The sequence below is a fragment of the Salvia splendens genome, chromosome 5, assembly GCF_004379255.2.
Source record: "Salvia splendens isolate huo1 chromosome 5, SspV2, whole genome shotgun sequence".
Lineage (NCBI taxonomy): Eukaryota > Viridiplantae > Streptophyta > Magnoliopsida > Lamiales > Lamiaceae > Salvia > Salvia splendens.
Window position 1 is genome coordinate 1270576 of NC_056036.1, and position 15408 is coordinate 1285983.

The 15408-nt window shown below is 33.9% G+C and overlaps 3 protein-coding genes across 3 annotated transcripts; all 3 read left to right on the forward strand.

The window, feature by feature from the left end:
• Positions 1 to 1420: 1420 nt before the first annotated feature.
• LOC121805330 (two-component response regulator ARR17-like) lies at positions 1421 to 4469 on the forward strand. The gene is made up of 5 exons (XM_042205136.1): positions 1421 to 1794; positions 1871 to 2016; positions 3078 to 3155; positions 3246 to 3313; positions 4084 to 4469. The coding sequence occupies exons 1-5, from the start codon at positions 1680 to 1682 to the stop codon at positions 4352 to 4354; spliced, it is 678 nt and encodes a 225-aa protein (XP_042061070.1). The 5' UTR covers positions 1421 to 1679; the 3' UTR covers positions 4355 to 4469.
• Positions 4470 to 9429: 4960 nt separating this feature from the next.
• LOC121802583 (protein DELAY OF GERMINATION 1-like) lies at positions 9430 to 10191 on the forward strand. Its single transcript, XM_042202267.1, has one exon. It carries the CDS (start codon positions 9430 to 9432, stop codon positions 10189 to 10191), a length of 762 nt encoding a protein of 253 aa, XP_042058201.1.
• Positions 10192 to 12499: 2308 nt separating this feature from the next.
• Positions 12500 to 15234, forward strand: LOC121803054 (UDP-galactose transporter 1-like). The gene is made up of 5 exons (XM_042202768.1): positions 12500 to 12821; positions 13775 to 14024; positions 14132 to 14339; positions 14569 to 14800; positions 14887 to 15234. Exons 1-5 carry the CDS (start codon positions 12711 to 12713, stop codon positions 15115 to 15117), a joined length of 1032 nt encoding a protein of 343 aa, XP_042058702.1. The 5' UTR covers positions 12500 to 12710; the 3' UTR covers positions 15118 to 15234.
• Positions 15235 to 15408: the final 174 nt, after the last annotated feature.

The window sequence follows — 15408 nt, forward strand, 5'->3', positions numbered from 1 at the left end:
TTTGTCACACTTTTATACCAAGTCGTGTGTGTGTAAATATTCAATGATGTCGTGTCATCTGCGTGATGAGTTTCTAGTATTTCAAATTCTTTTGAAAACTAAAATTCAGTCTAATTTAAATCAGGATTTATATATATACATAGTATTATATTCGTGCCATATAAGATGTCACACTTATTCAATGATACAAGATTTTAGAACGATTTTAGATATTTGTTATTGTGTATTAGTGTATGTAAATCAAAGCTTGATGATCTTTTGTATATTAAATTTTAATGCTTTGATTTTTATGCAATTTGTAAATTTGAGTTATTTTGGTAAAAAAAAGTTATTGTCAAATTTAGAAGAATATTACAACGTTCTAATGAAAGCTCAAATGCAAATAACAAACTTAAAAGATAAACTACACAAGGATTGGAATTAAATAAATGCATCAACAAGAAAAAGGAAATAAATATGGACACTATCAGAATCACGAAATTTCGCCTTGTCAACTTCAAATTCTAAAAATTCTAATTGGATTGTACTACACGTCTCAATTCAAATCGTTGAAATAACAATTATCAATCTTGATGACAAATTTGAAATTTGCTCAATTCAAATTGATATTTATCTATATAACTCAAAAAAGTCGAGTGTTTTAGCAAATTAATAAATAACTATAGTAAATATTTGAATGTGTCACTAATTGTGAATTGAAATTTTAACTGATCCAATAATAAAATTGGGCCAAAATAGAATACTCGGACATGTGCAAGTGTTGGAGTCTCATCAACATCAAAGCCTGAAATAAAGGTCGAGATAGAGTCGAGTGGTGATTGAAGAAAACTCTTAAATACTGATCAATCTAAATGTTTGATACTCCCACAAGAGCTAGACTTTGAGAAGTAAATATATCAAAGCAAGGCTCTTTGGTAATGCTCTCAATCAATAGAGATAATACAAATTCAAATTCATACATAGAAAAAAAAACATAAAACGGAAGGAAAAATTTAGATAAAAATCACATGAGCATTAAGTAGCATTGATATACAACATATATAGATACACTCACACACGTATTTATCAATGGACGTATATACTTCTATGTGAGTAAACAATCATCAACACAACAAAAAAAAGGCAATTGAGCCCATCACAAAAAAAATAAAGAAAACTTCTAGTATACTAGGAAATTCATCAAATGAACATGAGTTAATAAAACGTGGAATCTAATCGCCGACGGATTAAAATGGCATATCGGAACTCTCATCGCGGACGTAAGGAATTAATACTAATTAAAATTTTTTTTTCTAGAAAAAGAGAGAAAATAGGGGTGGAGATGGGCCCCAGAAGCGGATAGATAGCAGCATGAGTAGTTGTACCAATAAGAGTGTCCAAAAAAAGAGAATCTAGTGAGAAAGATCACTCACACACACACACACACTGCGTGTCTTGTTTGTGTGTCGTTGTAGTAAATCACTATCCTCTTACCATAACCATAACCATAACCATAACCATAACCCAACATTTCTCTGCACACACAGTTTTTGCTTCTCAACTACTCAATAAAACCCACACCTCTCTCTTTCTCTTGCACCATCCACACACACACACACACATACTAGATCATAATAAACAAATTACCAATTCACCAACAACAAATTCAAAACACACACACACAATTCTTGAAATTGACTATGGTTTCTGAAAGAGGTGAAGAAGAGAAACACCCCTTCCATGTATTGGCTGTGGATGATAGTAATATCGATAGAATGCTCTTGGAGAGGCTCCTCACTTTCTCTTCATACCAAGGTTCGATTCTCTCTCTCTCTCTCTCTCTATTTCTCTCTCCCTCTCTCATACTAAAAGTGATGAATTTGTGATGCAGTTACTTGCGTGGAATCGGGGGATAAGGCACTCGAATATTTGGGATTGGTGGATATTCATCAACAAAATGAATGTGAAAGATCATCGCCATTATCTTCTCCATCTTCCACACAACTTTCTTGTGAATCTTTATCGTCAAAATCAGAGGTAAATACAATTAATTAAGCCTTTTTTGTTATGTTTTTTCACAAACTCAATTTTTTTCTAAATGGACTATCTTATTTGTGAAAATTCACAAATTCATAATATTAAGGTCAAAGTGTCCGAAAAATTATGAATTTTGGCTGGTCCTGCAACTTTGAAAACCAGCCAGTAAAACCATAATTTGGTCAATTTTCTCATCACGAAATATTTTGATTTCCTATTTGACGTATGTTGTTAATTTGGTACACAAGTGTTTTAAATTGATGACATGATTGCGTTATTTGTGAAGTGTGCCGAGAAAAATGATAAAATTCGCAGATAGTCTTGACCTCGTAGAGTTTTCCGATGTCGCACCCTAATTAGACTTGTGGGAAAATTGAGAAAAACTTAATTCTACAATCAACTTTTAAAGTTAAACCTGAATTTGTCCAAAATTCATAATTTTAGTGACAATTTGTACTAATATTAATACTCCACATGTTTTATAGTACCTTCCAATAGTCAACCGATAAACCAAAGGAGCCCTTAATGTTTTTTTATCACTGAACCCTCCATATTGTTCATATATCGTATGGTTTCATCACACTTGGGGGATATCATATGGTACGAAGGTTTAATTTTGCAAGAATAATAAAAGTGATAATTAAAAAACATTTTAATTTTACCATGGTACTATTGAAATAATGTGCAGTGGAGCAGAGGTAACTTTTTTTTCTAGGTTTTTCGAGTACTTCTCCTAAAAGAGGCTACAGTTCCATGATTGAAGGATGAAAATTTTGACAAAGTTAACATGCCAAAATTAGTAAAAGAAAGTTAAAGTTGGTAAAAACTTTGTGCTTTTAAAACCTAAAGCTGCCCCATTTTCCTTCTTTTTCAAATTATTACTGTAGTAATATTCTCTCTCTGACATATGTTAGTCAGATCAAATCAGTAACAATATTGAACTTTTAGAAAATATTCAAATTATTATTATTATTATTATTATTAATATACCATGCGTTTGTATTGATTTTTTTCATTTTACATAAGCAATTTAATTATGTAAAATTGTGATCAAATTTCAGGTATCAAAAGTTAACCTGATCATGACAGATTACAGCATGCCTGGAATCAGTGGCTATGATTTACTAAAAAGAATTAAGGTTGGTTACTCTACAAAACATCATAATAAAGAGTTTTTTTTTGCTCTTACCAAAAGGGAGTATAATTTATTTGTAATTCATTTTTTATAGGATTCTTCTTGGAAAGATGTTCCAGTTGTGGTTATGTCATCTGAGAATGTACCTTCAAGAATCAATATGTAAGCAAAATCACAACTCACTCCCTTTTAGTTATCATTTCAAAATTAATTTTCACCCCTTTGTTTGCAAAAATCATACGGTGGATGTGTCTCCTTTGTTGTATTTGTTGCAACACAGATTCGAAATCCACGAAGGACGAATTTTTTCGTGTGCAATAATTTTATACTTTCTCTATTCACGAAAAATCGTCACATTTTTTCATTTTGATTGATCCATCAAAATTAGTTTCATTTCTAATTATGAAAATTTTCTCACCACTTTTTCTCTCTCTCTATCCCACTTTGCCTAGTTTTTCTCTTTATATGTGTTACTTTTAACATGTACGTATTAAAATTTATATCATCCATAAATTAGACTATTTTTTCACATATTAATACCATGTTCTCATGAAAAAGAGAATATAGCATTCATGATAACCAGTCTCTCTCTATATTACTTCTTCTGTCATATATTAATCGATTTGTATTTCTTTTTGAGACATCTGAAGTTAAACGAATAACTGTCTATTTTGGTAAAAACCAACCAGTTTAATCTATTTTCTATTTATTTATTTATTTTAATTTCTCAACCTAACTTAATAAATACCATTTTCTTAAATCTCACGGTATAAAAATATGTTCCAATTAACTTGAGATGGATGGAGTATATTTTTGATACATGTGACCTTTTTAATCTACAATATTTTAAAATTCTATAAGAAAAATACTCTTTTACAACTAATTTCGATTTTTCTATAATTAATAATCTATTGATTTTGATTGTTAAACAGGTGTTTGGAAGGAGGAGCAGAAGAGTTCTTATTGAAACCTGTGAAATTATCAGATGTGGAAAAAATCCATTCTAATCTTATTAGTTCAACTAATTATAGTCCCTGCGAAGAAAACGCTATTGCCGAAATTGAAAAATCTAACAACGCTAAGAGAGAAGGCAGTGAAATTGATAAGAACTGCAGCAATGGTAACAAGAGAAAAGCAACCGTGGGGACATCACTGGATCTCTCCGACAGAAGGCCACGTGTCCAAGAACTGCCGGTTTCGTAGAGTTCTACACGCACTAATGCGGATATACGTTTGTTAGTGTATTTGGATACAACATACGATGGCATTGTATGGTTTTCATTTTGGCAAGATGAAATGAATGACTAATTGGTACTTATTTATGAATCATCTATATAAATATCTATATACTATAGTACTATAAAACATTTATGCCTCATAAAATATTAAGTAGAAAATTACTATAGAAATTCAGATCTTATGGGATTTGACTTTTTTGATAGAGAAAATGCTACTATAAGGGGTTTATATTACATTGATACAAACCGTCGAGCACATTATAGTGTGAGGAGGATTAAGCCTCGACAAAGAAAAATTTTGTTGTTTTAACTCATACAATATTGTCTAATTTTTGATATTTTGTGTGAATATTATACAAAACTCCAATCATAGCAAAAAAAATATAATTATGTAACATAGTCGCATTTTCAGTATTTTATGTTAATTGTTTAGGGTTTAGATAATTTAATGTATATTCTTACTCAAAATTTAAAATACATAGCTTATGCTAAAACAAACTGCATCCGCATTTGTTGGTGTTTGTTGGGCTCGACTTCTTCAATTGTAGGCTTTTTAATTGGGTGATCAAATGCTGAATGTGGGCTTAGAGTCTGTGATGGTTGCGCTGGGCTTTGTATGGGCCAAGGCCCCAATCAAATGGATATAACTTAAGCAATCTAATGTGCTTTGTTAATAAAATGGTTATTTTACTTTTACAAGACATGTTAAAAACAAAATATGACTACTTTGTTTTTTAAAATAAAAGGATTAAAAAAAATGGATACAGAATGTGTGGTTGGTAATATTTAAAGTTTTTGACCAACGAAGGCCATACGACAATTAGAAATTGAAAGAGATGGTTTTTGCTATATATATATTTGTAATTTTTTTAGTTTGAACTCAAAAATATCTCTTTAGTTTGAAATTGGAGATTTGGTTAATTTATTTATGATAGGACACTAAACTCGACGCATTAAATTAAAATGCAATTTAAACCAATCATGCATAAGAATTGGTATAATAATTTTTATGAGTACTCCATTTTAGACAAAAAAAAGGTCTATTTTATCACATTTTATTGTGAGAGATTCGATTTCTCGTCAATAATTGGTGCACAAATTCCTCGTAAATGATTCTATCCCACACATTGAAACTACAAATCTAACTCTACCTTCATCGATGGTTGCATCTTTATTACGTGTTCGATCATAGTCCCCTCCATTTTATCTCCAAATATAAATCTGTTAGGCCATCCACAATAGGAATAGCCCAGCAATAGCTCAGCCATAGCCTAGCCACTGCCAGCAGCACTAAAAATCCTCCTGCCACATCATCAAAACAAGCAAATAGCCCAGCAATAGCCCAGTCATAGCCTAGCCACATAATATCCACATCACTATTAACAAATATATACAAAATGAAATAATTAACAATCACACAATATGCGAAATTTAATTTACGAGACATATACGGGAAAAGTTTAATAATACTATTAAAATTTAAAAAAGTACAATAATTTAAAAAAAGTACATTAATTTTTTAAAAAATACATTAATAAAAAAGAGTGACAATTCACTCCTCGTCTCCGTATATATAGTGTTTCGGAAAACAAGTAGTGCGAATGAAAATGACGAGCAAAGCGCGTATATATAGTGTTTCGGAAAAAAAAATTAATTTTCGCGCTAGGCCGTGCGCTGGGCGATCCGGGCGCTGCAATAGCGCCGAACGGACCGCCCAACCGACCGCCCAGCGCCACATAACCGCCCAGCGCTGCGCGGTTTCTCTCTCCACTCAGCCGCTGGGCAGCTGCAATAGACCGCCCAGCGAACCGCCCAGCCCCGGCGCTCGGCTGGGCGGTCGCTGGGCGCCTATTGTGGATGGTCTTATAAATTTTTATATTTGTCTAAAAATAGAAATTTCTATTTCCCTTCTCTGACACTTAATTTAAATATTTTCATAAACTTTTTGTCGTTTTCCTTCTCTTTTTGCTTACTTATCTAGCAAAAAAATACACTGGTTTAAATACTCACAACAAGGTGAAATAGATAATTTTTTTAATTGTGGTATTTACGTGAAGTCCGTGGGTGGCATGTGCTACTTCACATGCATACAAATAAAATACAACGGGTGGCATGTGCTACTTCACTTGCATACAAACAAAATACAATGGTTTTGTTAAGCCACCCTCATATAGGGTATATATGAATATTAGTAGTGATAAAATTTTGTGCAATTACGTAAATTGAGGAGTTTGGTAGCATTGCATAAGTGCATCCCTATCCGTACTCTTACCAACGAGTATGGATGTAGGCCCGGACCCACCATTCTATTATTCAATTTAAATAAAACATTTCCACAATATTAAAATGCATTAAAATTACCCGAAATACTATTACAAATTATAAAATAAAATAAAATTACATAATTAAAATTCTAAAAATTAAAAGTTACATAATTAAAATCCTAAAAATTAAAAATTGCATAATTAAACTTCTAAAAAATAAAAATTACATAATTAAACTCCTAAAAAATAAAAATTAGTACATAATTAAAGGCTAAAAATACCCCCGTGGAAGACTATTAATCCTGCTCTACCCCCAATGTTCTTTGGAGACCCCGTATCATTGCCACACGCGATCGAAGTTGCTCGGGGGTCATAGTTGACATATCGGCCAAAACCCCCCACAACGAGTTGGTGGGGGGTTGAGGTGGCACAAAGGGAGCGGGATCGGGGGCGGATGGAGTCGTGGTTCCAACCGGGGGTGATCGCCGGAGTCGGATATTTTTTTTATTGTAAGAGTGAAAGAAAGATTGAGAATTGTAAGAATGAAAATGAGAGAATTTAGATGAGAATTGTGTAGGGTGTGAAATTTTTTGTGTGGAAGTGGATGTATTTATAGATGAAAATGTGTATTTTTGGAGAAAAAAATTGAAAAATAAATTAAAAGTGGGGAGAAAACGGATATAATTTTCGGGAAGTGGGAAAATATTTTTTTTTTATTTTTAATCGAATTTTTTATTTAAAATCCGATTTTTCAAAAAAAATTGAATTTGCCAACGGCATTGTCGTTGGCCAATTAGGAGCCGCCAGGTCAACTGCTCGCTGACACGGACATGCTCTTACAAGAGCGCAGCGGCGAGCAGCATTCCGCCGCGCCGCTGGCACGGACGGACTCCGGGTCCGACCACCGCGGATGCTCTAAAATAAGACTCCATCCGTCAGTATATACTGTTCCACTTATCTGACACAAATATTATTGTTAGTGGTCATGGATCTCATTTAACGGAGAGAGAAATTTGTAAAAAAACAGAAGATGATTAATTTGTATCTTAGGCCTTAAATGTAAAATTATGATTATTAGATCTATCGGTAGTGATCAATCACTAACTCAACATTTAATTGCTAACTACAACTAATTTAAGACCATATGATTTTACAAAATTTGTGGTCTATAATTTGTCAGGTGTAATTTTCGTTTTTATTAATTAAATCGAAAAAGATAAAAAAATTACCAAATTAGGGTTTTGGATGAAAATGTCAATATAGTGTTTTGAAAATATCAACACAATGCTTTAAGAATGTTAACACATTGTTTATATTGATATTCTACGTGTATTATATTGACATATTTTATATATTATTTTGACATTTGTTGCTGTACGAAAAAATTTAAAATTTTTGAAAAAAATTTAAAATTTGACATCGGAACATATGCAAGTGAAATCTCGTTAGAATCCTTATGAAATTATCTTTAATTTGATATATGTTGTGCGAAAAAATAATTTAAATCGGGAAAGTTATATGCGTTTTTAAATTATGAGATGTTTTTCATAAGTTAGTTACAACTAATTTGTGTAAATTGAACTTAATACTCTTATTGACTTTTTTTTATCTTATTGACATTTCGAGGCTAATAATTTAGGCCCTTAATTTGAATATCTAATACTCCCTCTGTCCCGTATTAGGAGTCCTGGTTGAGTCGGACACATGTTTTAATAAAGTGTTTTAGTGTGTAATAAGTAAATGTTGTAGTGGATATTGAGACCAACTTTTTATTGAGTGTGTAATAAATAAATATTAGTTTATCACAACCGAGACTCCTAAAGCGAGACGCCCGAAATTGATCAACATGACTCCTAAAGCGAGACGGATGGAGTAGCTATTATTTAATTATAGTTAGCAATTAAGTATTGAATTAGCATAACACTCCCTCCCTTAGATCTACCGATTTAGTTTTTTGTTTCAATGTTTTGAATTGTAAATCAACGATCGATTACTAGCTTTGGACCAAAATTGGCTAAATTTCATAAAGACGTGGAAATTGGGAGAAATCATTGAAAACCATCGATATTGAACTGAAACCGCAAATTTAATGCCTTATAATCAAAACTAGCAATTTCTGAACATTGATTACAAATTATGAACCACAATGGTCTTATCGGATATTCTGGTCAGATTCTGATTCCACTATTTTCGAACATGAAACCACCGGCCAATCGATAATTTCTACCCAAAACTAGCAAAAAACGAGAAAACCAAACCACTAGTTATCATTTTAAAACAGTTATGGTTTTCAAACCCATTGGATCTAACCGGTTCAGTTTTGATTCTAATATTTTTTGAACTGTAAATCAGAGGTCAACCGCTAATTTTTGTCTAAAATAACAATACTCATGAAAAACAGGAAATTTTGAACCGAAATCCTCGATTACTTCCCCCGTCCGTAAAATGTTATTCAGTTTTGTCATTTTGGTTCGTCCGTGAAAAGTTGTTCACTTTATTTCTTTTCCCTACTTTTGATAAATGAGCTCAATTTTCCACTGACTTTTTACACTCACATTCTATTATAAAACTATAGTATGTAAACGTGAATCACTTATTCCACTCAATTTTTCAAATCACTTTTTTTCCCATTTTTCAAAACTCACGCTAAATCAAATTTGGATAATATTTCATTGACAGAGGGAGTATCATTTTATCGGGGAACTGTAAAACAAACTGTTAAGGTTCCACCTATAAATGCGTCCATGTCCCCCGCAATCGAACCGTGCAACCAAAGATGGGAGAAGAAAACTTCCAAGAATTCTACACAAAGTGGATCGGCGAGCAGCGCCAGCAAATCGGCATCCTCCTCCTCGCCTCCAAATCTCCCCAAATCGCCACCTCTTCTCCGCCTCTCTCCGTCTTAGTCACTCGCACCCTCGCCCACTACGAGGAATACTACGCCACAAAATCCAAATGCGCCAAAACCGACGTCTTCCTCCTCCTCTCCCCGCCGTGGACCAGCCGCCTCGAGCACGCCTTCATCTGGATCGGCGGCTGGCGCCCCTCCGCCGCCTTCCACCTCCTCTACTCCAAGTCTGGCCTCCACCTCGAGGCCAGACTCTCTGGAGCTGGAGCTGCTGCTGAGGCAGAGGCTGATGATGACAGCCTCTGCCTCAGCGACCTCTCTGCGCACCAGCTGGGGCTCATTGACGAGCTGCAGCGGAGCACGGTGAGGGAGGAGAGGAGGATCACGGAGAAGGAGGCGAAGCAGCAGGAGACGGTGGCGGATGAGGAGATGGTGGAGCTGAGCGGTGCTCATGTTGTGGAGGAGGAGGAGGAGAGGGTGGGGTTGGCTTTGAAGGGGAAGGAGGAGGGCTTCGATAAGGTTCTGAGGAGCGCGGATAGGTTGAGGTTGGAGACGTTGAAGGGGGTGGTGGGGATCTTGTCGCCGATGCAGGCGGTGCATTTCTTGATTGCGGCGGCGGAGCTGCATCTCAGCCTGCATGAGTGGGGGATGGAGAAGGATGAGAGAGATGGTGTGCAATGCAATGCCTAGGTTTTGGTTTTCTTGTGTTGAGATGGTTTGTGTGGGTTAGCTTTTGAATGTGAAATTCAAGAAATGAATAAAAGAGTTTCTTATTTCCTCATTGTTTTGAGTAATTTGAGGGTGATTTCTCTATGGCGTGACGACTATGATCTTCTGGATCGTCGTCGTCATGTGTTGACGAATCCAGTATAACAAATGTGACTTTGTCTTTGTCTTGCTCATCTTTATTGTCATGCAAATGCAGTCATTTTCAACCATGAATCTCACTATTTGAGCATTGAATTAGAATGAAGTGAATTAGGTTGTGAAGTGATGTGAAATTGGGAACCAAGCACCATATGATACGAACTAAAAAGGATATGTCAAGCTCTGATGCCAAATGATATGATTCGAATCATTCGATGGTGGTGACAGAAAGTCGTCGTGGAACATAATGTAACTGATATGGTGGAAACGAACCCTCACAAACAGAACTCATGGATATGTAGGCAAGAATGTTGGTTGAGATACTAGATCCAACGATCAACTCTAATTTCAACATAAAAGAAACGACAAACAAGATAGGAATATGTTTGATAAGTTGGATCAAACATTCTAGAAGACGTAGAGTGAGTGAGATTTTAGAAAAAAAGTTAAATTTCACAAATTATATACTTGCATTTGGTTAATAATGATAAAAGTAGTTTGAAAATTGAGGGAACATCATTTTTGGTCCACGAACTTTGCCAAAGTATCATTATAGGTCCGTGAACTTTGAAAATATCATTTTAATTCCGTGAACTTTGAGTTAGTATCATTTGAATTTTGAGGTACTTTTTACTATTTCCAAGTTTTTTTGGACGAAAATACCCTCAATACCTTAAAGTGTATATATTTTTAATAAATTTATCATATACTCATAATTTTTTATAAATATCTTTACAATATATTTTTGACAAATTTTCTAAATATAATTTGACCTTAAATATTATCACTTAATTTTGTGACATGCAAGTAAAATTGCTTCTTCAATTTTTTATATTAATTTTTTTAAAAATTGAATAAAGAATTTTTCTTTAATAATAAAAAATATAATAAAGATCGTTTCTTGCATGTCACAAAATTAAATGATAATATTGAAGGTCAAATTATATTTTAAAAATTTGTCAAAAATATATTGTAAAGATATTTATAAAAAGATCTTTATTCAATTTTTTATTATTAAAGAAAGTTCTTTATTCAATTTTTAAAAAAAATTAATATAAAAAATTGAAGAAGCAATTTTACTTGCATGTCACAAAATTAAGTGATAATATTTAAGGTCAAATTATATTTAGAAAATTTGTTTAAAATATATTGTAAAGATATTTATAAAAAGATCTTTATTCAATTTTTTATTATTAAAGAAAAGTTCTTTATTCAATTTTTAAAAAAATTAATATAAAAAATTGAAGAAGCAATTTTACTTGCATGTCACAAAATTAAGTGATAATATTTAAGGTTAAATTATATTTAGAAAATTTGTCAAAAATATATTGTAAAGATATTTATAAAAAATTATGAGTATATGATAAATTTATTAAAAATATATACACTTTAAGGTATTGAGGGTATTTTCGTCTAAAAAAATTTGGAAATAGTAAAAAGTAACTCAAATGATATTAATTCAAAGTTCACGGACCTAAAATGATATTTTCAAAGTTCACGGACCTAAAATGATATTTTGGCAAAGTTCGTGGATAAAAAATGAGATTCCCTCTTGAAAATTATATGGTGAAGAACCCTTTGTCTAGGAAAAAAAAATTCCTAAAACTAAAGAAAATTAAATGCATAAAAGCTAAAAGAATTTTTTCAACTAAGGCCAACAAATCTAGTTCCCGATGAGCATTATTTGGGGATGGGGGCTATTTGATCTAAGAATTTGTTTTTGGATTAGAAATTTTTAATCCCATCCTTTTTAATTTATCGAACTATTCGTATTCACCATAAGTTTCGGTTTGCATTGATGACAATATATTAGTTACGCCTTAGAATAGAATTTATTAAAGTGGCATCAACTAAACATCAAATATTCACAATTAGTGAATGAGATACTATATCCTACTATCCTAGATGAAAATATTTTTCGTTAAAAGTGGCCAAAATATAAATTTCACATCTCCAATTTTCACACAATTTGCGTGTAATGTGGGTGTAACATTATGCAATAAAGACGTGATTAAGTTAGTGAAGAAATGAGAATCCCATTTTCCTCACACTTTTTGCATTCCACCAATTTTAAAACGCAGTAACAATAATTAACAACACAATTACACTCAAAATAAAAGAGTTACACACAAAATTACATTTAATTTTCTTGAAATTAAAACACTTCAGTTCTTCATGCCATCAGTCGGGCAGGCTACCCCCAGCCTTTCCCGTCGCCAAATTGTGAAAATTCATCTGGGTTTTTCTCTTGGGCCCGTTTGATCTGAATTTTCCATCTCATTTTCTGAAAAAGTTTGGATTTTTATTCGGAATTTTTTATCTGGGTGGTTTGTAAAAAAGTTATGGAGGAGGGTAGGTTTTGTCAGTGGAGTGTAATCCGATCGGTGTTGGCTATTCTTCAATGGTGGGGTTTCAATGTCACTGTTATCATCATCAATAAATGGATCTTTCAGGTTTGATTCTTGATGCTTTGTTAGAGAAATTGAAGGGAATTTGTTCTTGAAATTTTGAGTTTTGGTTTGTAATGTGGAGTGGGTTTCTGGATTTGCTTCTTTATTTGGTTTTTTGCTGAATTTTAATCGGTGGGTTTTTGCTGTTTCTTTAAATTTTGTTGATTCTCAGCTGGAATTATGGTTTCTTGCCATTCTGTTATGCTTTATAAATTGAGGAATGGAGTAATTTATAATCTTGTAAGTAGTAATAGTTGGAATCATTTTAGTACTGTTCTCAATTTATTGAATATCCTCGAGAACATTGTGATTCTGTACTTATTCTGAGTATTGTAGAGCTCTGTTATCAGTTGATATTATCATTGAAGCAATTCTTGATACTATTTGTGTGCGTCTTATTAATTCACAGTAATGATGAAGCTTCTTCCAATTGTGTGTGTGTGTGTTTTCTTGAGATCATTTTTTAGTATTTTAGTGCTTTTGGGATGTGATCTAGTTGAGCCATTACCTAATTCAAATTGAAGAAGTTGTTTCCTCTTAATTTCAGTCCTAGTGTATATTACTTCTACTGTTAGATTGTATTAGGTCAATATCTTTCAAGTCCCCGAGCAATTAAGATGGCGAGGGAAACATTGAGCCATTAGATTCGTTTAGTCCTCATTCAAATTGAAGAACTTGTTTCCTCTTTATATCAGTCCTAATGTAAATTACTGCAAGTGTTTCATAAGTATTAGATTGATATCTTTCATGTCCCCGATTAGGAGGGTGAGGGGACATTTTGGGTTACCTGTGTCAAACGAATCTTGGTTAGATTGATTGTTTGTCATCTCATTGTGTTTGTTAATGAATTTACCTCACATTGCTATGTGGAAATATCGATGATGAATGTCTTTGATTGCAGTCGTCTTTCCTTGTCGTTTATCATAACCATTCCTTTTTGTTGTTATACTTGGCAGAAACTGGACTTTAAGTTTCCATTGACAGTGTCGTGTGTTCACTTTATATCCTCGGCCATTGGTGCGTACGTGATAATTAAAGTGCTAAAACTTAAGCCACTCATTTCAGTGGATCCTGAAGATCGATGGAGGCGGATATTTCCTATGTCGTTTATATTTTGTATCAACATAGTGTTGGGAAATGTTAGCCTGAGATATATACCTGTTTCCTTCATGCAAACCATCAAATCTTTCACCCCCGCAACCACAGGTGAGTAGGAGTGTTGTCATTGGCTTTGATGAGTAAATTATTCTTGCGTTTTTGTGTTGACGACACAGTGGTAAAATGCTTTCTGTTTTCTTGTGCTGTTGGAACAGTGTTATTGCAGTGGCTTATCTGGAAGAAGTACTTCGACTGGAAGATTTGGGCCTCGTTGATTCCCATTGTTGGAGGGATTCTTCTCACATCCATCACGGAGCTCAGTTTCAACATGTTCGGGTTTTGTGCTGCTTTGTTTGGCTGTCTTGCTACTTCCACAAAAACCATTCTTGCAGAGTCTCTGTTACATGGCTACAAATTTGATAGGTAATATATGTCGTTCCTTCGTTCTTCCCATCCCATCACAGTCGTTTTTCGTTCTCAATTATATATGATCAAATTGCACAATTAATTGGGTCAAATTGAGCTAAGTGTTTGTGCTTAATTTGGCCAAATGATGCCGTATTACTTGTATTGATTGTTCGTTATCAAAGTCTTTCGTTTTTTCCTATGTTCGACTTTCAAGTTAATCTGTTCTTTTTTGTTCCGATTGCAGTATAAACACAGTGTATTATATGGCACCATTTGCAACGATGATATTGGCCGTGCCCGCCTTGTTGCTCGAAGGTTCAGGCGTCGTGGCATGGCTCTATACATGCCCTTCTCTTTCCTCGTCTCTCGTCATCATATTTGGGTCCGGAGTGTTGGCCTTTTGCCTCAACTTCTCCATCTTCTACGTCATTCACTCCACCACTGCTGTGACCTTCAATGTTGCCGGAAACCTCAAGGTGAGGGTTTCGTGTCTCCTCTCGCCACATTTATCGTACATATTATCGAGTAGTGGACAAATCCGGTTTCTCTCTTTCGTATGTAGGTTGCTGTTGCAGTGACATGTTCGTGGCTGATCTTCCGCAACCCGATCTCTATGATGAACGCGGTCGGATGCTCCATAACCCTCGTCGGATGCACGTTCTACGGGTACGTGAGGCACATGCTCTCGTCCCAATCGCCCGGAACCCCCCGTACGCCTCGGACGCCCCGGACCCCACGAAGCAAGATGGAGCTGCTCCCATTAGTAAGTGACAAATTAGATGACAAAGTTTGAACCTTGTTTGTAGCAGAAAACACTATTAGATGTTTACTTGTTGAAAATGGAAGATTTCTTCTTCTTTTGGTATTGGATAGACTATAATCAGATTGAGAATGGAGTAAGATTATCACATAATCTTGTGCAAGAAAATCCTACATGCCTTCAACTCCCTTCTCCCAAATTTAAATGTGTCAAATTTTTTTTGTAAAAATCTATCAATTTATTTCCTTACTTTATTATTTCTTCTATTTTATTTTTTCATTTAATTATCAAGTGATCTAGTGCAAGAAATTTCAAAATGCTTTA

Excerpts from the sequence above, each read along its gene's own strand:
- LOC121805330 (XM_042205136.1), top strand. The coding sequence starts at position 1,680 with ATGGTTTCTGAAAGAGGTGAAGAAGAGAAACACCCCTTCCATGTATTG. Across the intron at positions 3,156-3,245 it reads ATTTACTAAAAAGAATTAAG|GATTCTTCTTGGAAAGATGT; the intron begins GTTGGTTACTCT and ends CATTTTTTATAG. Across the intron at positions 3,314-4,083 it reads GTACCTTCAAGAATCAATAT|GTGTTTGGAAGGAGGAGCAG; the intron begins GTAAGCAAAATC and ends ATTGTTAAACAG.
- LOC121802583 (XM_042202267.1), top strand. The coding sequence starts at position 9,430 with ATGGGAGAAGAAAACTTCCAAGAATTCTACACAAAGTGGATCGGCGAG.
- LOC121803054 (XM_042202768.1), top strand. The coding sequence starts at position 12,711 with ATGGAGGAGGGTAGGTTTTGTCAGTGGAGTGTAATCCGATCGGTGTTG. Across the intron at positions 12,822-13,774 it reads TCAATAAATGGATCTTTCAG|AAACTGGACTTTAAGTTTCC; the intron begins GTTTGATTCTTG and ends TATACTTGGCAG. Across the intron at positions 14,025-14,131 it reads TTTCACCCCCGCAACCACAG|TGTTATTGCAGTGGCTTATC; the intron begins GTGAGTAGGAGT and ends CTGTTGGAACAG.